The sequence below is a fragment of the Lepidochelys kempii genome, chromosome 1, assembly GCF_965140285.1.
Source record: "Lepidochelys kempii isolate rLepKem1 chromosome 1, rLepKem1.hap1, whole genome shotgun sequence".
NCBI classification, from domain to species: domain Eukaryota; kingdom Metazoa; phylum Chordata; order Testudines; family Cheloniidae; genus Lepidochelys; species Lepidochelys kempii.
The window spans coordinates 112,469,282-112,496,207 of NC_136380.1; the positions used below are offsets into that span (position 1 = coordinate 112,469,282).

The 26,926-nt window shown below is 43.9% G+C and overlaps 1 protein-coding gene across 9 annotated transcripts in view; it reads right to left on the minus strand.

Moving 5' to 3' along the window:
* Positions 1-26,926, minus strand: part of GAS6 (growth arrest specific 6) — a 155,267-nt gene that overhangs the window by 97,213 nt on the left and 31,128 nt on the right. For 8 of the 9 annotated variants that reach the window (XR_012159653.2, XR_012159654.2, XR_012159659.2 and 5 more), the window contains 8 exons: positions 24,863-24,985; positions 21,408-21,530; positions 17,634-17,759; positions 16,254-16,375; positions 15,308-15,426; positions 14,703-14,892; positions 2,810-2,974; positions 770-938 (listed from right to left, as the gene is read on the minus strand). Coding sequence is in view for 3 of the 9 variants with exons in the window: in XM_073350599.2 (XP_073206700.2) it covers positions 770-938; positions 2,810-2,974; positions 14,703-14,892; positions 15,308-15,426; positions 16,254-16,375; positions 17,634-17,759; positions 21,408-21,530; positions 24,863-24,985 (1,137 nt within the window). In the remaining 6 variants the exon portion in view is untranslated. The remainder of the gene's footprint in view (positions 1-769; positions 939-2,809; positions 2,975-14,702; positions 14,893-15,307; positions 15,427-16,253; positions 16,376-17,633; positions 17,760-21,407; positions 21,531-24,862; positions 24,986-26,926) is intronic. The other variant, XM_078853701.1, reaches the window with a different exon arrangement.

The window sequence follows — 26,926 nt, forward strand, 5'->3', positions numbered from 1 at the left end:
CAACAGTGAACTTCTATCTAATGCCATGGCTACACTACAGAGTTTACAGCGGTGCAGCTGCACCGATGCATCACTGCTAGTGCAGATGCTCTAAGCTGACGGAAAAGAGCACTCCTGTCGACTTAATCACTCCAGCCTCCCCAAGCGGAGGTAACCATGTTGGTGGGAGAAGCTCTCCCGCTGACATAACACTGTTCACGTCAGCGCTTAGATTGATGTAACTTATGTCGCTCGGAGAAAGGGAGGGACTTATGCAGACCCCTGAGCGACGTAACTTATACCAATGTAACCTGAAGTGTGTACATAGCCTAAGACATAAATCTAATATACATTACTATGACTGACATGGTCTTAAGAAAAGTCAGAGCTGCAATAGCAGAGAAGGGTACACACACATCAGAGATAAATGCATTGTCAAAACCACACAGAGGGAACCTAATGAGAGTTGCCCATATAATGTTGGGTTCTAGCCAGCATTATTAGATCTTCCTTTTCATGAATCCCAAATTCAGCTTCTCACTACAGCTGCTAGCTTTCTTAATTGGGAAAGAGCTAATTCCAACTGCTTTATTATTTTAGTACACATGATGATTTCTCCCTACCCATTTAAATCATTTCAGAGCATGTGTGTATGTGTCTTTAAAAAAAAAAACGAAGGCTTACCTGAGAAGTCAGGAATACATGCACTTTTACAATTGTTATTTCTGTTCTATTTGAATACATAGGTATGGACAACATACTATGACAATGATAAAAAAAAAGCACTTACTATAATTGAAATTAAATATAGCAAAACCACTGCCAGGATAGAATGATCCTCGTCCTGCCACCGAGAAGCACTGCATCTTGTCATTCAGCTTTATTGTTTCTTGGATAGTAGTATCTTCACCATTCAACCAGTTCCATGCCCGCATGCAACCATCCAGCCGAGGATTTATCTTGTAAGACAGAGAAATAATCTTACCTTTAGTTGCTATTCTGTGTTAAACGGAGAGAGGACTATGGGCACAGAGGGTCCCACAAGATCAAACTATATAATGGTGTGGGGAAAATCTCACCACATTTACCAACATACAATCACACCAGAACAGACTCAAGCCCCAATCCTGCAATGACATCCATACGTGCAGACCTCTGTGCCATTGGCACCGACTCTGTCGGTGCTCCAGGGCTGTTCAGCCATGCGCAGAAGGTATTGGGGGGAGGAGGCGGAGTGAGGGCAAAGCGGATGTGGAACAGGGATGGAGCTGGGACGGGAAGAGGCGGGGTGGGGGTGGGGCCTGGGGGAAAGGGGTGCAGTGGGTCCTGAGACGGAGAGGGGGTCGAGCTGCGCCAGGGAAATTAGAAAGTCAGCACCTATGCTCTGTGCCCATGCAGATATCCACTGAAGTCAGTAATGCTCCACGGGGTATGGCTCATGCAGGGACTAAATCTGCTTTCGTAACTGTGTTACCCACTTCTACATGCTGTACATCTTTAGTGCCATTTATTTCTAAGAATCCCCTCGAGATCTGCCATGTATAAATCCATGTGAAACTCTTTACAAAGAGAGGACATGAATTATAACACATTTCACCATAAAAAGCTCACGTCACACAATGTGTGAAATGAGAAACGACCAAGTGGTATGCACTGTGACCAGACACAGATGTAAAAGATGTATGGCAAAGAGCCAGAAGTTGGGTGCAACCTTACACACACACACACCTTGTTAATTCCAGCTTTTATATATATTTTAAACTCTAGCATTAAAATGGGAGAAAGCAAGTAGACCAAAGGCTCCCTTGAAGCTGCTAGATTAGTAATGGTTGGTTTCAGAGTAGCAGCCATGTTAGTCTGTATCCGCAAAAAGAACAGAAGTACTTGTGGCACCTTAGAGACTAACAAATTTATTTGAGCATAGGCTTTCATGGGCTACAGCCCACTTCATCTGATGCATAGAATGGAACATATAGTAAGAAGATATATATAGACAGAGAGAGGGTAAGTGTCAGATACAGAATAAAAACCCAGGGGTTTCTGGCTCCCAGGCCCATGTTCAGACCACACCTCTAGTTGAAACACATTCAGAGTGGCAATCACCCTGAACGACATATCCTTAGGTTGCTATATTTCCAGTCTTGAGGCCACAGGGTTGTCACCTTATTTAAAAACAAATAAAACCCAGCCCCATTGTTCAAGGTGGAAAGTCAGTCAAAAGAGAGGTAGAACAGCAGCTGTTTGAACAATAACTCATATAAACCTCCTTGCACTGTTGGCCTCCATGGAAATTCTGGCTACAATAATTTAAAAGCTTCCAAAAATAGCCCCAAGCCTCAATTAAACATCTCCAAGGAGCGTCTTAACTTTCATTCCTATAGAAGTATCTTAATTAGAAAAAAAAATTTATTGGTTTCTTAGCTGTAACTGACTTTCATGAAGATGGAGCATGGGGGGCAAAAAAAAAAAAAAAAACCCCAAAACCACATACAAGCCAGCAAAAAGCCTTTTATAGGGTGAGAAACCACCCGTGCTACCATGCCTCGGGCTCACTACTAAAAATAAATGCTAAAAAGTTAGCAGAAATAAAAGCTTGGCATGATACATACTTCAACATTAAGCACTCTGCTGGTGTACGGAAGGAAAGTTCCCCCTACATTGCTCCCAGCTTCAAAAACACACTGGGCCTGATTTGTCTCTCACTTAGCCGGGCGTAAATCAGGACTTACTCCACTGGGGTCTATAAAGTTAGCCTATTGTAAGTGAAGCTAAAAGTCAAGCCCACTACACTCTGTGTACCAACGTGATTGAAGATTAAAGCAGTACTCACGGGTTGAATAAGGTCTTTAGTTTTGAAAGGAATGCCTCCCACTGTTAAGTTCAGCTGATACAGTCCTTTGTCCGAAGTAAACAGATTTCCTGCAACAGCTATTTTCATAACTGCATCCTTGTTGACCTTTATAAACAAACTTCTCTCCAGTTCTTCAACAGAGATCTGAAGAAATAAAATTGTAAATAAGAATATTCAGAGATAGAGAGGTTTAGTATCTGCAAAGTCACAAAATACAGCCACAATTAATAAAATCCTCAAGCTAAGAAAATATTTATTGTGCCAAGCCCACTTCATTAACTTTTTACAATTTTATGTTGTCTTTTGATTAAAAACAAAAAAAACAAAAAAAACCACTTGATAACTTGTGCTGTCATAAGAAGAAGTTACTCACCTTGTGCAGTAACGATGGTTCTTCGAGATGTGTGTCCATGTGGGTGCTCCACTCTAGGTGTCAGTGCATCCCTGCGCCAGAGATTTCTAGCAGCACTTCTCGGTCGGGGGAAGGGTGCGCGCAGGAGTCATCTCATGCAGCCGTTGGTACCTCCTGTAGCACATGCTCCCCTGACCGTCCCTCCGTTCCTTCTCCACCGCAGAGCTCAGTTGTGTGAACTCCGAAGTAGAGGGGAGGAGGGTGGGTGGTGGAGCACCCACAGAGGGACACATCTCGAATAACCATTGTTACTGTACAAGGTGAGTAACTTCTTTGAGTGGTGTCCCTGTGGGTGCTCCACTCTAGGTGCTTGTAGAGCAGTACCCCACCGGGGCGGTAGGGGTTCAGAGTTATGTATAAGTGTGCGATGAGAGCACTGTAAAGCCAATGACAGAGTCTGAGACATGGCCTTGGGTGATAGAGTAATGCTTCGCAAAAGTGTGCTCTAATGTCCAGGCTGCAGCTCTACAAATGTCTATTAAGGGGACATTGTTCAAGAATGCAAATGATGTCGCCATGGCTCGCGTTGAGTGGGATCTGATGCCCACGGGGGGTTCTTTGTGATGCAGGTGGTAGCAAGTTTGAATACAGGTAGAGACCCATTTGGAAAGTCTCTGGGTTGATATTGTAGAGCTCTTGGAGCACTCTGCTGTAAAGACAAACAGTCTTGGTGACTTGCGGTGTGGTTTAGTTCTGTCCAAGTAAAAGGCTACAGCCAGTCTGACATCTAGCATGTGCAACGTTGTTTCTCGAGAGTCATTATGTGGCTTGGGATAGAAGGCAGGTAAGTGTATGGTTTGGTTAATATGAAAATTTGTAGCCACTTTGGGCAAGAATTTGGGGTTAGGACGTAACATGATTTTGTCTTTGGTAAATACAGCATACGGTGGGTGGTTCAGCCATCAATGCTCCTATTTCACTGACATGTCTGGCAGATGTGTTTGCCACTAGAAATGCAACCTTCACTGACATATGAAGGAGCGAGCAGGTTGCTAGAGGCTCGAAGGGTGTCTTGTGAGACATTTGAGCACAAGACTGAGATCCCATGGTGGTGCAAGTTGTCGTACTTCTGGGCATATGTTCTGTATACCTGCTAGAAAGCGCCGTGTAATTGGGTGAGTGAATATTGAAGCCCCTTCTATCTGTTCGTGGAGGGCCGTGATGGTAGCAAGGTGTACTTTAATAGATCTTATGGCTAACCCCTAGGTAGTCTAGGATCATAGATAGAGGCTCCATGGTTGCATCCAGCTTTTTTTGCTGATACTAAGGGAGAATCTTCTCCACTTGTGGCGGTAAGTATTTCTAGTGGTGAGGCGACGGCTATTTAGTAATACCTGTTTTACTTTTTCCAAACAGTTCAGTTCCCCATGTTGGAACCAGAGAGGAGCTATGCTTTGAGACGGAGTTTCGCTGGGTCTGGATGGAGCATCCGGCCCTTGTTCTGGGACAGGAGGTCCATCCAGAAAGGCAGCTGTTGTGGGGCACAGACTGCTAGATGTGAGAAGTATGGAAAGCAAGTCTGTCTGGGCCATGTGGGAACAATGAGAATGATGTATGCTCTGTCGAGTTGTATCTTGCGGATGACCCATGGGATCAGTGGTATCGGCAGGAAGGCGTACGTGAGTGACGCATTCCACGGGATGAGGAAGGCATCTCCTAGCGATCCCAGTGCCAGTCCTGCCCTGGAGCAAAATGTGGACATTTGTGATTTGTCGCTGAAGCAAAAAGGTCGATCACTGGGTGACCCCATTTTTGGAATATTGTGTCACGAACACTGTCGTGGATTTCCCACTCGTGTTCCTGTGAGAAGTGCCTGCTGAGGCTGTCGGCTGTAGTGTTTTGGCACCCTGGTAGGCATGATGCTGTGATGCTTATATTGTTGCGGATGCAAAAGTTCCATCAATTCATGACTTCTACACATAACGAGTGAGACCTGGCTCCTCCTTGGCGATTGATGTAAAACATGCACACCACATTGTCTGTGAGAATAGTGATTAAGGTTTCTCGTATGAGAGGGAGGAAGTGTTGGCATGCATTGTGTACCATGCAGAGTTCCAGGAAATTCATATGTAGTCAGGTTTCCATTACAGACCACTTACCTTGTAGATTGTGGTGACCCAAGTGGGTGCCCCAAGCTATCAGGGAGGCATCTGTTGTAATAGTCACTGATGGGGGGTCTTGTTGAAAGGGAATCCTGGAGCATACATTCCCTGGCTGTGTCCACCATTGTAGGGAGAGGATAATCCTTGGTGGTAGTGTCGCACGTCTGTTGAGAGAGTGTTTGCTGGCTGCACAGACCGTGCTTAACCAGTGCTGCAGACAGCACATATGAAGTCTGGCATACTTTACTAAGAAAGTCGTAGCTGCCATATGTCCCAGAATCTGAAGGCATGTCCTCACTGAAGTTTGTGAGCTGATGGTCACCGTGGAAATAACATTGGTCAATGTAGTGAATCTGTGGTTTGGCAATATTGCCTTGGCTTGTATGGAGTCGAGGTCGGCTCTGATAAACTCCAATCGCTGGGTTGGTTCCAGGGTGGATTTCCTTTCGTTTATCTGTAGACCTAGCTGGTGAAACAGGTCTACTGTGGTCTTCAGCATGCCTGCCGCTTCTTGTCGGTTGGTACCCTTGAGAAGGCAATCATCCAAATAGGGGAAGATGATGACTCCTTTGCATCATAAATGTGCTGCTACTACCGCAAGCGTTTTGGGGACTACGCGGGGAGCAGTGGACAGTCTGAAGGGAAGGACCCTGTATTGGCTGTGGTTGGGTCCTGCTGTGAACCTCAGGAACCGTCTGTGGGCAGGATGTATTGTAATACGGAAGTATGCATCTTGGAGGTTGAGAGCTGCAAACCAGTCCCCGCCGTCTAGCACTGGGATTATTGTGCCCAGAGTGACCATTTTGAACCTGTGGCTGCGTACGAACCTGTTGAGTTTTCAGAGATCTAAGATTGGCCTCCATCCCCCTCCTTTCTTCTCTGTCAGGAAATATTTGGAATAAAAACCCCTCCCTCGGTATTGATGTGGTACTGGTTGTACAGCACCCAGCAGCAGGAGGTGGTCTACTTCCTGTTGCAGAAGGTGTATGTGAGAAGGATCCCTGAAGAGGGACGGGGAAGGGGAGAAGGTAGGGAGACGGCTGTGAAAGGAATGGTGTAGCCAGATTGTATGATCTCCAAAACCCATTGATCTGTGGTTATCGCAGCCCAGACATGGTAAAATGGGCGTAAGCAGTGACCAAAATTGTGGGATGGGGTATCTGTTCGCGTTAGAGGTGTGGGGAGGTCGTGCATACCCTCGACCAAGACTTCACAATTGTGGCTTAGATGCAGATGGACGGGTGGACGAGGCCTGGTTCTGTGGAGCTCTAAGCCCATTGTTTGGGTCTGTTCTGAGTGAAGTATCATGGTTGTTGACGGTTAAACAAGGTGTTTCGTGACCTCTGGTATGGTTAAAAGCGAGGGCGTTTGTCAGGAGGTGGGTGTATGCCTAGTGTACACAGCGTCGCTCGGGAGGTCTTCATGGTATGGAGGACGTTTGGTATGGAGGTTTGAGACAAGAATAGTTTATCCCTATTGAAGAGGAGGTCTTCCACTTTTAGCTGTAGTTCTTTAGGAATTCCCGAAGCCTGCAACCATGATGTTCTTCTCATAACCGCAGCTGTTGCGGTTGTTTGGGCAGCTGTCCCCGCTACATCTATTGAGGCTTGCAGCGCTGTGTGGGCTATTAACTGACCCTCATTGATAATGGCATTGAGTTGAGGATGTTTATGCTCAGGGAGGTCCTCCACGAGCTCTTGTATTTTACTACAGTAGTCATAATTTGCTAGTAGGGCAGAACAGTTGGCAACTCTAAGCAGAAGTGTGGCTGACGAGTAAAGTTTCCACCCAAAGACGTCCAGTCTCTTGTGTTCTTTATCTTGCAGTGAGGAGCGGAAATGAGGTGGTTTACTGTGCTGATTAGCAGCTTCTACTACCAGAGAGCAGGCTTGAGGGTGTGAAAACAAAAATTCCATGCCTTTGGCTGGAACGAAGTATTTTCTATCAGCCCTTTTGCTGGTGGGTGGTGCCGATGCCGGTGTTTGCCATATTACCTCTGCAGGCTCCATTATAGCCTCATCCATGGGGAGGGGGATCTTGGTTGATGATGCTGGTTGTAAGATTTTTAACTTATGTTGTTTCTCCTGCACATCATGTAAGGCAATTTCTTAGCTGTTTGCTACTCTTTTGAAGAGTTCTTGGAACTGTTTCAAGTCATCTGGTGTTGTAGGGGTAGACGGCTTCACTGCTTTGTCTGGTGCAGAAGATGAGTGTGGGGCAGGTGGTGAATCATCCAGGTCTACCTGCGATAGTATCTCTTCCTCTGCCATCTCTGTCTCAGCGGGGGGTTAGAGATTTCTCTGTGTGGTAAGGATGGGTGTACTCTGGAACCTCTTGTTGCTGGGGAAGGGGGACCAGAATAGGGGTTCTGGTATATGGGCCAAGGACGCCATTGCATGGGGTAAGGTGGTAATGGGTAAGGCCAGTGCTGTGCATATCAGGGCTGTAAATGCTCGGAGAGATGAGGCTTAGGCTTCACAGTGTTCCATGTAGGTCTCATCTGTGATGGGGATGAATGTTGAGAGGAGAAGCGGTTGTCCTGCATGTCTCCTTCCTCACCATTATGCATGGAGATTGGTGCAGGAGATGGTGTTGCACTATATAGCTCGAGGAGTGTTCAGTGCCGAGCAGTGGTGACTGCGGTGCCGAAGAAACTGCTATGTCAGCAGGACGCAGGAGTTGCACTGGTCCTGCCTTGGGGTTGCGGTCGACCGTTGGAGCACTGACCAGTGCCCGATTCGGCTTGTTAGGCGGCAGCAAGTCTTGGATCGGTGCTGGTGGAGGCAGCATTGATCACAGTGCCGCTGTCTGTACCACGCTCTGCACTGGGGTACTCGGTGCCATGGAGGAGACTTGACGTCTCAACTTCGGTGCTGTGCATTGGGGCTCAGCAGTGGTCCGCTGAAGGACGGTGCCAGAGGAGCCCGGTGCCTCGTAAGTGCTCACTCTGGATGAGTGGAGCACTGAGGGTAACGACCTCGCTGGGGAAGTTCCCTTTTTCTGAGACACCCTTGCTGGAGAAGTCAAAGCTCGCTTCCTGACAGTTTTGGAAGTCAGAGCCTTATCAGAGCTCGGGGATCTCGGTTTATGAGACTCCCCGGAGGATGTCTCTTGCGGAGGTTGGAGGGATTTCTCCAGCAAAAGCTTTTTCAAGTGGAGATCCCTGTCACATCTTGCCCTTGTTGTTAAGTTGGTGCAATGTATGCAGTTCTGGGAGATATGAGTTTCTCCCAGACAGGGAATGCAGGAGGTGTGGCCGTCACCAGCGGTTCACGGCAGGAGTCACACTTTCTAAATCCTGATAAGCCGGGCATGACTGCAGTTAAGCCTCTCCCGCCTCTTGAGAGATAAGGGTGGGAGTTAATTGAAATGGTAAACTGTAGAAACTGTTCCCAAACAGGGAGTTAAGGAGAGAAAAAGTCTTCTTCTTTCTTCTCTTTTCCGTTTGTTTGGTTGGTTGGGTTTTTTTGGAAGAAAAACCTCTACGAGGAACTAAGGAAACTATAGTGGTTTGAGCATTGGTCTGCTAAACCCAGGGTTGTGAGTTCAATCCTTGAGGGGGCCATTAGGGATCTGGGGCAAAAATTGGGGATTGGTCCTGCTTTGAGGAGGGGGTTGGACTAGATGACCTCCTGAGGCCCCTTCCAACCCTGATATTCTAAGACTAACGAAACAATGTAACTAAGCATAGACTAAAAAGAAGTTCCTATGTAACTTGTAACTTTTTTTTTTCTCCCAGAAAGTATCAAAGAGAGCACTGCCGCAGACCTCCGTCTGCGGCCGAGGATGGTTGAGAAGGAACTGAGGCACGGTCGGGGGAGCACACGCTACAGGAGGTGCCAACAGCTGCACGAGATGACTCCTGTGTGCGCCCTTCCCCCGACCGAGTACTGCTGCGAGAAATCTCCCATCTCCAGCGCAGGGACGCACCGACACCTAGAGTGAAGCACCCACAGGAACACCACTCAAAGAAGAACAGTAGATTCTACGCACCTGTTTTATAACAAATAGAAGAAAACCCACGTATGTTTCAAGTTGAAACCAACATTGCAAAAGGCAGAGAACACAGTCTATAATATGAGTGGATCAATCATTTAATGTTGATACAGTGTTTTGGAGATGTAACAGTCTAACTGCAATACCAAGTTATTTATTATCCTCCTCCTAGTACAGCCATATATGAAAAGAAAAGCTGAAAGGACAGATAAGGGAGGGTTTCTTATTGGACCTGTAATTAATGAAAAACACAGATGCTTTCAGGACAGAAATGGGTCCCATCTTGGAGCAGTGACAGCTTAATAAAGAACAAAAGAAGAAAGGTTTCATATCTGAGAAAGTATTTAAAGAGTTGTATATTTATACAGTGCTTTTCATTCCAAAAGGAGCTTTACAAACTATGGCTCTGATCCTCCACTGATATATGTCCAGGCAGATCCTTGTGTCCAGGCAAAACCCAACTGACTTCAGTGGGGCACCAGGTAGGCACAAGGATTTCCCTACATGCATCTCACTGCAGAATCAGGGCCCACATACATAAAGTACCATTGAAATGTAGCCACCTCCAGGAATAAAGGGAGGCAGTCAAGCACAAAACTGACATGCCACACACACAACAAAAATGGGGCTGGGGAAAACTGTGGCCAAGAAAACTAGGGAAAATGCTATTCCTTTGAGAAGTGGCAAGGGATTTGTCATGTTTTTAACATGTACTCAGAACAGAAAGGACCTCAGTCATCTCACTTTAAATTCTCATCTATATGTCTCTCTGACACACCCATATCCACACCCCCCTCTTTCAGAAGGTTGAAGGGCTGAGTTGATCCTACTGGGATTTGACCCTGTGGTTCTGACAAATACAGGTGTGTCAAACTCGATGCTTAGGGCTAAAATTTTCAGAATTGCCTAAGGGCTTGATACACAATGAAATGTAGGTGCCCAACTGCCATTTTAGGAGCCTAAGACCCAACTTTTAAGCACCAGTTAGATCCTCAAAACTCCTGCTGACCTGCCACCTAATTCTGGAGGTGCCTAAATTCCCTAGGTGCTTAAGTTTCTCCCTGTAAAGTCCATCATGGTGCCTAAGTTCCCACTGCTGGCATGCACAAAACTGCCTAAGCCCTGACGTCACTGTGCTGCTCAACATCCTCGCTCATACCTAAGCCCTGATGGGATTGTCAAACTCAGGATTCCCTGCCTATCTCTGTAACAGGCACCGATCCAGTAGGGGTTTTCAAAGTATACTTACTGGATTGGGTCTGGCACAAGGCAGCCAGGGCAACCATATCAGGAATTTTGGGGGCAGGGGATTGTGTCAGAATACCCAGAAGGCCAATCATCTAGGATGTGGGTGACCCATTTTCAAATTCCCACCTGATTTGGAGCAAGGGACTTGAACCCAGGTTGATTACCCTAACCATCACTATTGTTTGTAAAATGGTAGTATCTATAAACCCCAGTCACAGACCACAACACCACTGTGCAAGGCACTGTACAAACACAGAACCAAAAGGTGGTCCCTACCCCAGAGAAATTGCATTCTAATTACAAGACAAGAGACAACAGATGGAAACAGAGAGATGGGGACAGTACAAGGAAACAATGAGATAATGTTGATTGGCATGATAGGTTGTGGTATCAGCAGTGCACACGAACATGCTATTCATTATTCATCGATTCCAAGGCCAGAATGGACCGTCCTGATCATCTAGGCTGACCTCCTATATAGCACAGGCCCTAGAACTTCCCCAAAATAATTCCCAGAGCAGATCTAGGACATCCAATCCGAATTTAAAAATGATCAGTGATGGCGTATCCACCACAAACCTCGGTAAATTGTTCCAATGGTTAATTACTCACCATTAAAAATGTATGCCTTATTTCAAGTCTGAATTTGCCTAGCTTCAGCTGCCCTTCTTAAACCTTTCCTTTCCTGTGATGTTTTGCTCATCAAGATTTCTGTAGGCATCAGAGCAGAGGAGAGTTTTAAGGAGGTAAGTTTTAAGGTGAGGGGATATTTTGGCGCACTAAATATTTAATTATTTATACAGAGTGGAACAGCTCCAAAAGGAGAGATTGAAAGAACCCCACCCAGAATACCCAATCACCCCATTGTTCAGACACTCACTTGGGATATGAGAGACCCAAATTCAAGCCCCCGCTTCAAATCAGGCAGAGCAAGAATCTGAAAACAGGTCTCCCACATCCCAGATGAGTGCTCTAACCACTGTGCTATTGGCCATAATGGTAGTGGGGAGGAGGGGCTAAATCTCATTTTCAAAAGTGATTCAGACACTTAGGAACCTAAATCCCATTAGAGTTTGGCTCCTAAGCACCTAAATCACTTCTGCAACTGGCATTTAGGCCTCAGTCACACAGGCCCAGATCTTCAAAGGTGTTTAGACAGCTAATTCCCATTGAAGTTAGGTGCCTAAATACCTTTGAAGATCAGCACCTTAGGTACTTTTGAAAGTTTACTGATCGGTCCCTTATTCCATCCCACCCTTTGCGGGGATTCCAGGAGCACTTGTGGAATGAGGGGTTAAAGACTCGATGCCAGACTTGTGGAGAGTAAGACAGCCTCCAGTGTTAGTGTTGGCATGCAGGGCCTCCATAGTGATGGCCTTAATCTAGCCAATCCCTAGACTGAGACCTGGCAGATCTTGGGGGCAGGGAAGCTTCTTTGGCAGCGGAATTGAGAAACCCAGACCCAGGGCAGAATACAGAGGGGAAATGCCATGGAGTCCTTACACAGACTTTTCCATGTAGTGGCAAGATCTAAAGCCTAAGCAGTTTCCAACTGTCAGCTGCTGGCATTCCTGTTTTCCACATTTCTCCCTCCTGTTGGCTATCTATGTTCTGCATCACTATTATACATCTGTGGAAAAACTAACTTGCATTGTACCTCAATTTGTTATTTTTTCCCCATATTTCTAGTAGCTCCAAGTTCCTTGGCATTCACATTCCTCACTGGTTATTACAAATCTACCAGTTTAGTATTATTTGCAAATTTCATTTCAGATGCTGTTTGCCTCCACTTCCAGGTCTGTAACAGAGATATTAGTAATACCAGACACCACAGTGATCCCTGCAGTGCACTGTGGGCATGCAGACCTCAACAAGAAAAGCAGTGACTAAGAATAGTTTCTGGGGGAAAATATGGGGATAGGAGTGCTCAACAGTCTGTTGGCAGGGGAATGACAATTATGTTAATTACAGAATAATTACACTGATAATTCCCCTTCCTACCACCGCCTTAGTTCAACAGCAAACGAACATAGCCGAAACAAGACTCTACATTCTTCACTCACCTAGCTCCATTACCCAACACTTAGAAAGAAAATCTCTTCCACACTTTTCCTCCTACACTGATTTGTGAAAGTTCACATTACCACACCGTGAGGTCTGGTGCTTATACGCCTGTTATGTTCCCAAGTTAAACAGTTTAACTGGTTGATTGCAGCTGCTGTGACTAACACACCAGCCTTAGCAGTATCAATTACACTTTTTTTTTAAAATAAATAAAAACACATTTTCCATCACAAGTTTAACCAGTAGGCCATCACACCACTCCATACACCCAATTAGAGACATCACTGCATGCAGCACAGAATTTCAAATTATGGTGATAAATCTTTAGTTTTGCAAGACCTGGCTTGAAGAAGCTCATAAATATGAAGCTACTGCATGTCGCACACTTTATCTACAGCTTCACTGAATCTCCACCACTGTTGTCTTGGAGATAGAAAATTATTTGTTTCAGTGAGAGTAAGAGAACTGAATGAGACGTTATTTGATGTGCTGGAAGTATTACCAAATGTCTATTGGTTAATATGAATACACTACAGGGTATGGTTTTTCCAACTATTCTTTAGGGGAAAAAAATCCTCCACCCAATTTCTCGTAAACACATGAAATCTGAATGGACATTTATAAATAATATTCTGTAATTTCAAATCTGCCCCTCTTCCTCCACAAATATTAATATCCTTGACTTTAGAGTACTAAAATTAACCAGGAATTTTTACCCACCCAGTCTCTACGAAACAAGTAACTTAATGGATTTAAGGTCAAAGGGCTCAACAGGAAAACCAAATGAATGAAAATTAAAGGGAAAGGAAAAAGAAAGGAATAAGAGAGAAAATGAATACATAAAATGACAAATATTTCACAAATTCATATTGCAACCTTTCTTGTTGATTTGGTCACATATAATAATGCCCAAGAATATGAAATTTCCAACATCAACAGAAATTAGAAGACATTGCTGTGATTGTGAAGAATATGAACCCACACCAACTCCAAAACAGATTGCATCTTCTTGCAATATTCTTGGGAATTACATTATTATGAAGATAAGTAAGCAGACATCAAAATGTTTTTTAAAAAGGCTGCCCCATATATTTACGGAGGAAACAGACCATTTTGTATTTAAAATAAGCATTCTTCGTAGTTTAAAAAGGACAAAGCCGTAGAGCTCAGCCGTATCTTGTGCTGCTCCAGAGGTACAAAGGTGACTTAAAGCTGCTTTTCAGAGCCAGCTGAAGATTCCACCCCCTACTCCCCACCACTATCACCACCACACACACACCAGCTGAGGTAGTCCTCTGCTATCGCAAAGCTAGTTCTACAGTTGGGCCCCCTAGCCACAGAGGCTGCTCTAATTTACTCTAGAGGATGGCTCAGCCTGAGGATTGTGCACAGGAGCAGGGAAGAAGGAAAGGTGGCATAACGCCAACTCTGCCAAATGTGCCATGTGGTTTGAGGATATACTGCATCCTCTTCAAGGAGGTGTGGCAGCAAAACTTCTCTAGTGCCTTTGGAGGTATCATTCCTGCACAGGCACAATGCCTCCTAGAGCTCTGACTCAGGCCATGCACATCTCTCCATGGGCACCCTGCTCCAGGGATCAGCTTATTGCTACACTTGAATTCTATAGTTGAAATGTTGTTCTTACACCCAAGTTTATTTTCTTTTCTTAAAAGTAACTTAAAATGAGAAGTGACATAAAGCCCCCATTCACCCACCACCACGCTATTGTAGTGAAAAATGGAAAGAAGGCTGTGCATATTCTGTACTGTGTCTGCAATCACAGATTGCAAGCAATGCTCTGTCTAGATGAAGAATGTGCCCTAAAGTGCTGTATTTACGCTGAGTCCTGGAACACCAGATTTAAAAAACCCCAATAGTTTCATTTCCACCTTTAAATATAAAATATAACAGCATGTTAAACATGAGGCTATGTCCAAACAATATCCCTTCAAAATACAAAGAAAGCAAAAAGCCTAAGTGCATTTTAGATGCAGTCCAAGAATCAAACAATGGGACAATAACATCCATGAAACAAGCCGCTTATACTCACTGTTTGCCACATGCCATGGTTGATAACTGGCCCACTGCTGGTCACACGGCCTATTCCATTGTACTTCAACTGCAATTCTAACCGTCCGTTGCGCAAAGCTAAGACTATCCACGTGCTGTCTTGATGGCCTCCAGCAAAGAAAAGGATACCTTCAGGATCAAAGGTTCTAAAGTCGAATTCAGCCACAAGTCTGACCACATGGGTGTCAAGAAACAAATCAGTTATGCAGAATTCAAAAACCACTGTGTGCTTTCCATACAGAGAGCATCAGTTCAGACAGTTAAGAACCAAGTATTAAAAAGTATTAGCTTTTAACTCAATTCTAAGACTAAACTAGATGGAGGATATATTATTATGAAAACAGTAGTAGAGAACACGCTGACATATTTCAGAGATCATCAGATTCTCTGGAGCAAGGACTCCCTCCTGGTTACTTGTCTGTACAGTGCCTCACATAATTGGGGTCTGATCCTTGATCAGTGTTCCCAAGTGTACCATAATACATACAAATTAATAATAATAATTTTAGTTCCAAGTGGCTTTTTAATTCCATACATGTACTGAAGGGACGCAATGTTCAGCTGCAGTTCTAAAAGCATTCTCACCTTGTGGGCTGTTTCCTTTTAAAGCGTAGTCTGATAACAGGCGTACCACTGAACATTCTCCCCAGGTATAGAGATTTAACACTTTTCGCAACAGCAAAAGACACACAAGGTATAATATCCTATAATCGAAACATATTTGTAGACTAATTATTTGCTCATACATTAACGAAAGAAGACGACAATCAAATGGAATTTCCTTTGCTATTTTCTAATCTCAAACACTCATGACATGGATATAGTTGTTGATCAGGGTACCAATTATGAAACAACTGTTGATAAGTCCTAAGACTACAGTACTGTAATTTTAGTAATGAGGACGCTTAAAGTTCATTTCCCCTTGCTTCCCCTGAGGGCATATTTTTCTATAGCAAAAAAAAAAAAATTTACACATTAAAGAACAATTTCCATTGTTCCTACATCCTCAGAAAAAAGTCCACTATAAAAACCTTGCTAATGGATGCTTTTTGCATTCACGCCAAGTATCAGAGACTCCTTCCTGCCTCAGCCAAAGGGAAAAAAATCATAAAGGGATCGTGGCGCGCAACAAAAAGTGAAAGTACTACTCTATAACTTAAATCACGCCATTAAATTTCTACACCATCCTCAGTGGACCTAATTCAGAAAAGCTTATGCAGACAGATGTAAATTACAGCTAAGTAGAGGACACACAGTGCTTCCACTGCCATCCTCTTTGTGGAATGGGGCAACAGATGCTTAGCCAGTGGGATCCTGGGAAGATGAGACTTGCATAAGCTATTCTCTCATCACCCTAGCAAGACCCCTTTCCTACAGAGGTGGAAGAGACAGGACACTGGCCTCTTATGGTATCTACTACCCAGCTCAAGTAAGCCTGGACAGTTGGACTCTCCCCTCTGAGTTATTTAATCCAAGCATAATTATTTCAAAGCTTTTCGTTTTTCAGTTACTGAAATGAGAGATAAGATACCTCACAAGTGTTCATGTCCTGGGAAAGCTTAACTCTCCCTTTGCCATCACAGTGACAGGTGTAACTCCCTGGTGAATTGACACAGGTTTGCTCACAAAGTTTCTCTTCACATTCATTCACATCTACACACCACCAGCAAAGGGAAAGGGGGGACAATGAAAAATAGTGATTAATTTTTTAAGCAAATGGTCTACAAACTGTATAATATTTTTGCCCTTCTATAGTGCCCATCATTTGATGATCTCAAAGTGCTTAACACTCAGTAATTATCCCTCAACATCCCTCCAAGGTACAGAACTATTATTATCCCCATTTTACAGGTAAGGAATCTGATTTACAAATAAGTTCTGGCCGCCCAAAGTTACATAGTGAGTCCTGGAAAGGCTGAGAACAGAACCCTGACTCCTGGTCTGACCTGGTCTCCTGATTCATAGCCCTGTTCTCTAACTGCTAGACAATGCTTCCTCATAAGGCCAATGCTGGTACTCGTGCACTGAGTAGATCTTACTTGTTTTGGTAGCCCAGCTGTGATCAGCATGACAATTTGCATAATTGCTACTCAGTGTAATGACTGCAGAATTGGGTCCTTAATAAACAACAAGGAGCTGACAATACTAATGAGAGGTCTCCATTAATTTCTTTCCTCCTTTTGCATTTTCTCATTCACTTCAGAAATCCAGGGGGGAAAAAGTCACATTTGTGGCCCAAGGATATAGGTAGCTATTTTAAAAAGAAAAAGAAAGAAAGAAAGGAAAGAAGGAAAAAGAAGCCCTCGCACTTTATAAATCATAGAATATTAGGGTTGAAGAGACCTCAGGAGGTCCAATCCCCTGCTCAAAGCAGGACCAACACCCACTAAATCATCCCAGCCAAGGCTTTGTCAAGCCAGGCCTTAAAAACCTCTAAGGATGGAGATTCCACCACCTCCCTAGGTAACCCATTCCAGTGCATAAAGGCTCATGTGAAATTCATGTCCTTACACTACTCAGACATAATGCTGGAGGCAACACTGGTCCTGGAACACTTACAGAGCTGTACACAGTCCTATTTACACAGGACTCCAAGCGCAGCTAAATACTACGAGAGATTTTTAAACAACAACTACTGCTCTGTAGTGTTCTGCCACCACAGATGGAAACAACACTATGAACAGATTTGTCTGGATCCCAACCAGATCTCTGCCTGTCAATACAAGAAGTCTTAGTTATTCTGTAGTTGCTCACAGGCACTGAAAGGCAACTGACCTACAGTGGTTAAATGATGAACTAAAAAGAACGGGAGATTAATAAAATGTACTGTACAATCCCATAGTGCTTTACATCATCACAGAACTTTATAAATGTTACCATGTAATTAATCCCATTATTTCCATGCACTTACCTTGACAAGACTTGCTTAAATTATCATATCTGTAGCCTGTATCACACAGACATGCATACGAGCTTATTAAATTTTTACAAAGAGCTTCTCCACAAATGCCTGTTGATACTGTGCATTCATCTATGTCTGCAAAACAAACAGTCAAACACACAGGGCTATTTCACATCAGTATCATTTCAATGTTTGCAAGTTTTGAGTATGGCAGGGTCAACTGTCTTCTCAGTTATTTAGCTAATTGAGATGTTTACTAATATCCTTGAGAATCTGTCTACAGTGTTGGTCTGATAAATATTAAAGCTGTTCAGTGCCAGTAAGGAAGTGATTACAGGCTTCCCAAGAACAGCTGTTGGTTTCTCTTCAAGCCATTGGCTATCTTTGGAAGAGGAATGCAAAGTGACCCAGAGGGAAAACACTGAAAAAATAGACCCAGTTGCCAAGTTTGACAGGGCTACAAACTGTGGAACAATAAGAAGCACACAGTCAGGAAGTGGAGGACCAGTTTTATTTTTGGTGACACAAATACAGATTTGAAACCCAAAATCAAAGAAACGTTATTTTAACAAATACAGGTTTCTCCTCTCCCCTGCTCTTCCTCTTTTTAACACACACAATTTCATAAAATGCATGTAATTTTTTAAAATTTTCAGCCTTTAACCATTTGTAATTCAATTTCAATTACTTTATAAAATTCCCACATCTCTTTCAAACACCATCTCTCAAATTTCACCTAAAGCATATTATTATTTTAAAATTTATGATACCTGTGGCACATATATATTATTATTAATTATTATTATTATTATACATCTGTCTTTAATAGCAAGGTTTTTTGTTCTATTGTCGTTGTGTTGGATTAATAAACCAACATTAAACAGAACATTTTCTTTTCGACACAAGGCAAACTTCACAGCTGGAATAATAGGTACAACTCATCAAAGTCAATGTGTCCCTTTGCACTATTGTGAATTGGGCCCAAAGGAGTGCATGTCTATAATCTAATCACCAAATTAGGCATCAGTTTAAGAGTACTGGGTGGTTCTGCTATAGGGAGGCATACTCCCCTTAGGTCCAGGGGTGGGGTGAGGAAAATAAGTCACTTTTCAGCAGGTGCTGGCGAATGTGGACAAAATTGTTGTTTTAACGTGTGCTAGCAGGTCAAGGTAAATACTAGGGAAGAGTTTATTGTCTACCTCGACCTGCTAACATATTAAAACTACAACTGCTTTGCCTGCCGTCACAAGGTACCATATAGTTCTCTATAAGCAAGCACCTTGATTCTCAAGGTGAAAATTCTAGAAAAAACATATAAAAACAATCACGAGTTCTTATACGCCTGCTAGAAGTTTACCAGAGGTCACCCATCAGTCTTATGGGGCCTCAGTAGGCCAAGGTCCTTCCAAAAACCTTCCCAAGGATTGGGGCCCCCGCTTTGACAGAAACTCCTGTGTGTTTGCTGGATCAGAAAACAGCAAACATCCATGTCCCGATGGGGGAGTGGGATGATCCCCACAGGTGCGTAACCGTGAGTGTGTTTAAACTCATGCTATTTATCAAAAGTCCTTCTTTGTCTGTTTTTCTCTGCAGAAACCAGTTCGAACTAGCATATGAGCATCTCCAGGTGGTGGTACTTCTCTAGAGGTGTTACAACCTTAGTGAATTTACCTAATCACCCCCCACTGTTCTTAGTTTCTGTAGGAGCTGTGTCACCCGCCCCGATGGAATTACATACATAAACTTAATACAGTGAGAGCTCCCCAAAATATTGCAGGAAATTTCCATATCTTGTATTTATGTTTGGTTGATAAAGTTATTGTGCTGAAGCTTCTGCATATGCCTGGCTCTATTTCCTGTACTGTGTGTGTCGACCAAGGTTCTTATAAGCAGGGATGACTGAACTGTTATGAAATAAATTCTGTGCCAGCACATTAAAAGGTTTATACATAATTTGTCTTTTGAATGGAGATAAATAGAGCTGAGGGCTTGGCCACTTGTGGTCATTAATGATCCCATGGCACAGCTTGCAAAAGAAGGGGATTTGAAATCTGGATTAGTTAAATTCTGCTGACATAACGTTCACCCTGTAGCTTCAACTGGACATGATGTTCTGCTTCACTTTCTGTCCTAAACTGCTTTGTGACATTGCTGTCTGCCCTCACCAGGGCATTTCAACCGTTAATCTTAAATGAGATTATGCAAGGAAGACTGAAAGCTCCATTCTTTGCACTTTCACCTTCTGAATTTATTAGCTGCTGTACATACCCAGATTAAGAAAAAATAATATTAAGTTTAACAAACACCACAAAAAAAGAAAAGAAAACCAACAGGCTCTTATATTGCAATGCAATGAGACTGGGAATAATCATAACAACTCTTCTTGCCAACCCTTCTTCCTCTTAGTGTTGTCAGGATGTGAGGGCTGATCAGCTGGACCAATTTAGTACAATCCAACCCACAAATCTTCCGTGAATCACTCCCATGTTATGATGTTGCAGAAAAGTATGGTGTGACTACTGGCATGCCTAGGCATGTATTCCAAACTTGCACTACTGAATAAAATCCTAATAGGCTGCAGTTACTTGGGGGAAAAAAACAAAATAAAAACCCAATTATTAAGAGTTTCTTTTGGCCTAACGATTAAAACACAACATTTGGTGTAAACTAACAGTATAAAACGTAATTGTCACAACTCCAAGTTTCCCAGGACTTGGTCTTGTATACTGCTACCACCATCAAGCTTCTCATTTAGCAATTTTACCTCTGGACACCCCTCCCTCTTACAAGGTCCTTCTTACAAGGACCCCAGGAGCAGGAGAGTGGTCCCGATAGCTACGGTAGGTGTTCTCTGAAGGCCACTGCATAAATCCCCATTCACCACAGCTCCACTCAGGACTGAATTAAGAGATCTGCGATTTATTATTTACAACATATATCTGTGAATGAACTCCAGTACTGATCAGCTGGATCACAGTCCTTTTCCAGCCCTGGAAAGAACAATTTCACCCCCCCACAGTTCAGGCTTCCTCTTCATAAGCCACAAAGTCTGATGTTCTCCCAGTCTGGTCTTACCATCACTCTTTAAGGAGCCCAGGCCTCGATCATCCCTGATAGATCAGTGTTTGAAGAAACCGTTTTTGACATCCTCAGCCAGCTTGGACCAAACTGCCTACAGCCAGCAAATCTCCACCCATTCCTCCAATGGCCCCCTCCCACTGCTGACTGTCGAACACATAGGTGCCAACTCCGTGGATGCTCCGGGGCTGGAGCACCCACAGGGAACAATTCGCGGGTGCCCTGCACACACCGGCAGCCAAGCTCCCCTCCTCTCCTTCCCCCCAAGCACGCCGTGTCCTCACTCCTCCCTATCCCACCCAGTGCTTCCCACCCTGCCACCGCCTAACAGCTGTTTGGCAGTGCTTAGGACTTTCCGGGCGGGAGGGGGAGGAGTGGGGACACTGTGCACTCAGGGGAGGAGGCAGACAAGAGGCAGGGCAGGGACTGGGCCGAGCACTCACCGGACAGAGGGGAAGACAGTGCCTATGGACTTGAACAAATATTCTAGGGTGGCTCCTAGCAAGCCAGGGGACCCTTACCAAGTCCTTAAGTTTCAAACCACTATCTCACTTCCACCCACACATTTTACCTCCCACCTACCTTATATCCAAAATAATATAAACATAACACATACCCTAATGTTGTCCACCATGATCGAGAACTGCTAATCATTGACTTTAATGTAACAGCTAACCTGAAATTAAAGGTATACATTGATCTTACCTTCACATATTTTATTGTTTTTAAGAAGAGCATAGCCACTATAGCATGAACAGCGGTAACTGCCTGGGTTGTTGAGACAGACTTGGTTACAGCCACCATTCTGCACACTGCATTCATTAATATCTAGATATCAATAAAAAGTTATGTTAGGCTTTTCAGCTATTCAGCACTGTGTAAGTGAGGGTAGGGATGGGAAGTAGGAAGGAGGAAGAAAGGCAAGAGATGGAAGAACAATTGTTATGTGTAGAAACAGCTTCAAAAACGTACATACCAACTCAAATACACACATACACACTTACTTATTTATTGCACCTAGGATCTTCGACAACCACTACTGAAATGTATGCAAACAGGTATGTGTGTCTTTACTCCTGGGAATCATCCTAATGAAGCTGATGGTACTATCGCCACGAGTAAAGTAACTCCCATATGTGTTTGCAGGAGCAGACCTGATGTTCATATAGCATCCTGAGCCACATCTGGGAAGGGATCTTTATACTCAAAATTTAAACAACAGTATGATCAATGCAGTGTTGTTGTAGCCGTACTGGTCCCAGGATAGTACAGACAAGGTGGGTGAGATAATATCTTTTACTGGACTAATTTCTGCTGGTGAGAGAGACAGGCTTTCCAGTTACACAGAGCTCTTCTTGGGGTCTGGGAAATGTACTCAGAGTGTCAAAGCTAAATACAACGTGGAACGGATTGTGCAGCATAAATAGTTAACACATATTTCAAGGAACCATTCAAGGTGAAATGGCCTCTTAACTCCCCTCCAGTCATAGGGGGAAAGGAAAGGAGAGGGGAAAAAAGATAAGGAGGGGGAGGGGTTGTTAGTGGGTTACAGATTGTAGTACTAAGCCATAAAACCAGTGTGTCTATTCAGTCCATGATCTTTAGTGTCTAGCAAAGTTCTGAGGTTAAGCTCCCAGAATGGTCTTTGGAAGGTGTGCAGATTTCCTTTGAGAATGAGGAATGATAGGTCAGATATAGAGTGATCACTCTGTAAAGTGTTCACGCACAGGTGATACGATGTTTTTGTCTTTTGTCACTGTTCTGTGTGAGTTCATTTGAGAGAGTGTAGTGACTGTCTCGTTTCACCCACATATTTATGGGCACATTTAGGACACTGGATGAGGTACACCACACGTTGTGATAGGCATGTGTAAGACCTATGAACCTTGAAAGGTGTGTTGTAAGGAGCGTTGGTCATCGTAGCAGTGGAGAAAGGTCTACAGATTTTGCATATATTCTGACAGGATCTGGTGCCTCTTTGAGTTGGTGTATACTGGCCTGTGGGGAGCTTGGAGAGGCTCAGCGGGTTGTTTGAAGGCCAGAAGAGGGGGTTCCGGAAAAAATTCTTTCAGGGTGTAATCCCATCGAGTATGGGTTGTAACTCTTTAATGATACCCCGTACAGGTTCCAATGTGGAGTAGTAGGCGACAACTATGGGTGTACAGTCAGAGGGGATTTTATCTCTGTATTGAAGCCAGTTCTCTTGAGGTATTAAGGTGGACCATTCCATGATGCAATCTACTTATCTGGTGGAGTGTGCTTGTTTGGTGAAGGCAGTTTTAAGTGTGTTAAGGTGTATATCCTGGACTTTCTCCTCAGAGCATATTCTGTGGTATCTGAACGCCTCGCTGCAGAAAGCAAATGTCTTGGTGTGTTTGGGATGGTTGCAGAAAGCAAATGTCTTGGTGTGTTTGGGATGGTTACTAGATCTGTGAAGGGTGTGGTGATCTGTGGGTTTCTTGTATATAGCTGTCTGCAGGGTTCCATTGTTGAAGCTAATTGTGGTGTCCAGAAAGTTGATGCTAGTAAGTGAGAGTGTTCTAGAGAGAGTTGAATGGATGGGTGGTGATTGTTGAAGTTGTGGTAGAAATCTATGAGTGAGTTTAGGTTGTCTGTCCAGAGGATGAAAACATCATTGCTGTATCTCAGGAATATCATTGGTTCTGTGGTACATTTGTTCAGAAATTCTTTTTCAAGGTGGCCCATGAAGAGGTTGGCATATCGGGGAGCCATCCTAGTACCCACAGCTGTTCCCATGGTTTAGAACAGTGTTTGCTGTTGAATGTAAAATTGTCATGGGTGAAGATGAAATAGAGGAGTTTGGTGATGTGTCTGGGGTGCATGGCTGAGTGTTGTCCATTGTCTTGTAGATATCTGAGACAGGCAGCGATGCGGTCATTGTGAGAGTTATTGGGATACAGGGAGGTGACGTCCATGGTGGCAAGGATGATGTTCTGAGGGAGGTTATTAATGTTGCTGAGTTTCTGGTGGAAATCGGTTGTGTTCTGGAAGAAGCTGGCCCTTTGGAGTGATTTGAGGATGGTTTTTATGAATCCAGATATTCCTTCAGTAAGGTGTTGTGGCCAGACATGATGGGTCTGCCCAGGTTCCCTTGTTTGTGTATCTTGAGAAGCATATAGAAAGTCCTTGCGGTGGGTTCATGTGGGATGAGGTTGTAGGCAGTCCCCTTAGCTGTGACACTGAGTACATTACCCAGACCCAAGGAAAAGCTCTATGTAAGCTCAAAATCTTGTCTCTTTCACCAGCAGAAGTTGGTCTAGTCAAAGGTATTACCTCACCCAACTTGTGTCTCTAGATGATCAAGACAATGGAAGAGACATTGAGTAAAAAAACAAAACATTATTGCAGTTGCTGAGCTTACAGAGCTGCACAAATCAATTCACGAACAAATTTCACAACATTTTTAAAATAAAATATTTGTGAATAATTCCACCACTCTGCACAATATTCCCACAGCTCTACAGGAAGCTCAGGTTCAGTTCCCTTATGAGATCTCCTGCTGCCTGGGCCAGCATGATTGTGAGCTAGCAGCATATGATCTCAAATGAATCTTAATTAATCCTTGCAGCCAGTAAAGTGATGGCTCTGATGAAAGGCCTGAAAGGAGCAGAAACCAGTAATCAGAGAGAGCTGGGGAAACCTCTGTATGCTACAAAGGACATGGCAAACCTCACAGGAAAACCTCCCATTTATACGACCAGCAAACCCTTATTCAAGCAAGTAGTTCTTATGTGAGTAGCCCCAATAAAGTCAATGTGAATCCTCACTGGGATTTCAGTAGTCTTGGTATCAGGTCCTCTATAAATAAGGGTATCCAGGATCAACCCTATACACAATTAGCTTTCTTTTTTAAAATGTCATTTTATACAGTTATGTGCTTCATACAGGACTTTTTTTTTTTGTAGGTGGGGGCGGTGTCCCTGAATGACGTGTAAACCAAAGTTCAATGCTATGGCAACTGTGAATTATGTAACAGTGGGGAAGGGATAAATACTGGAGTTTGGCATCAATGACTATTTACAAGTGCACTGAATAACAGTTCAAGTAAATGTATGAGGTATAAAAACATTGTACATGACAGACAATCCTGTATTACCTGGTCATCAGAAGTCATTAAGAAATAAACCAAATATAATTACCTTGTTCACATTTTTGCCCACGCCAACCACGTCTGCAATGACAAAAGAAGTCACCCTTTAGATCTTCACATATTTCAGTCCCCTCTTTCTGGCAAGGGTAAGGAGAACACTGATTTGGTAAATCTGGTTAAAAAAAAAAGAACAAAACACCACATTGAACTCTCAGCTTGTTTTCCTGCCTCTGTCAAAATCAAGACATTTTAGGAATACTGGAATTACTATCAGAAATACAGGTGATTGGCGCAACAGAGAGAGGCTTCATAGTGCTACTGTACTGAATTATCCTTCTGTGTCAGGATTTATGCAATGCCACCTTAGTAACAATCAGCAAAAGCACTGAAGTTGAAGCGTACCTTATTAAAAATGGGAGGAAGTTTCTTCCATGATGGGCAAGGGTCCCTACATTTTGGAACCGATGACCCCCAGCTTGGCAAAAATAGCCCAAATTTGCTGACTTTTAGGGAACACAGAAAAGCCCATCTACTCTCCCAGGCTTTTGAGGGAAAGGGGGGCATGAAGAGGGTCAGTGTTGGAGGAAAGAGGGGGGGATTGGTGGTTGGCTGTTGGGGTGAGGTTATCAGACCGATAGGTTTGTTTTAGTAAAGGCTATATTTTACATAGCTATCAAAACTGCCATGAGTACACACTTTTGTAGAAATCATAAGGAAAAAAGGAAGAAAAAAAAAAGACTGATGTACTACTAATAAAATAACTTCAAACCTCTAGTCTATAGACCGTAAAATGTTCCTAACCAGACAAGGCTGAATAAAGTCGAATGTCAGCCGATTCTACCACTGTTTTTCAAGCAGAACTCCAGTTGATGTCAGTGGGAGCTCTATATGTGAAATGACATCACATATAGCCTTTATAGCTGATACTATTGTACACATCAGCAATATTTCCGCACAAGACAGCAGTCAACCAGTTCAGGATGGATTTTTAAATCAAAAACCAAACTGTTAACTTGACTGTTCTCACAAGGTGAAATTCACCCATTCAGGCACAAAACCAAAAAGTTATAAGGCTGCATACCAGGAACTAAGTGGAGGTGGAATAGGCCCCTATAAAATCCATTGGCAGCCCCTCTGCAAATGTTGTAATACACAATAAGTGGGATCCTACCAAATTCATGGTCATGAAAAATGCATCACGGACCATGAAATCTTATCTCCCCCATGAAATCTTGCACACAGCAGGTGGCTCCTAGCCTGTGCAGGGCTCCAGCTGCTAGTCCCTGCTGGGGATGGGCAGGGACGAGACTTCCTCTTCCCCTACAGGGACTGCTCCGGGGGTGGGTCAGACCCACCTCCAAAATCTCCCCTTGCTGCAGAAAGCTCGGGTGACTCCAGCTGTCACCTGCTGACTCTCTCTCTCACACACACACAGGCTGTGGCACTAGCTGTCAGCCCCCAACTCGTGCAGTAGCCTGCCGGGAGAACTGGACATATGGTAACCCACCCCCCCCATACCCTGCAACACTCACTTCTGTGCTGCTGCCGGAGGTGCTGCTAGCGTCAGAGCTGGGCGCCGGGCCAGCCGCCTTCCTCTCCGGCTCCCCAGCTCTGAAGGCCGCAGCAGAGCAGAAGTAAGGGTGACAATCCCAGAACCCCCCTACAGTAGCCTTGCGACCCTCCCACCCTGACCGCCTTTTGGGAAGAATTAGTAGGGGAAGCAAAAGTGGATGGGAACCTGGGAGGCAATGACCATGAGATGGTCGAGTTCAGGATCCTGACATAGGGAAGAAAGGAGAGCAGCAGAATACGGACCCTGGACTTCAGAAAAGCAGACTTTGACTCCTTCAGGGAACTGATGGGCAGGATCCCCTGGGAGAATAACATGAGGGGGAAAGGAGTCCAGGAGAGCTGGCTGTATTTTAAAGAATCCTTATTAAGGTTACAGGGGCAAACCATCCCGATGTGTAGAAAGAATAGTAAATATGGCAGGCGACCAGCTTGGCTTAACGGTGAAATCCTTGCTGATCTTAAACACAAAAAAGAAGCTTACAAGAAGTGGAAGATTGGACAAATGATCAGGGAAGAGTATAAAAATATTGCTCGGGCATGC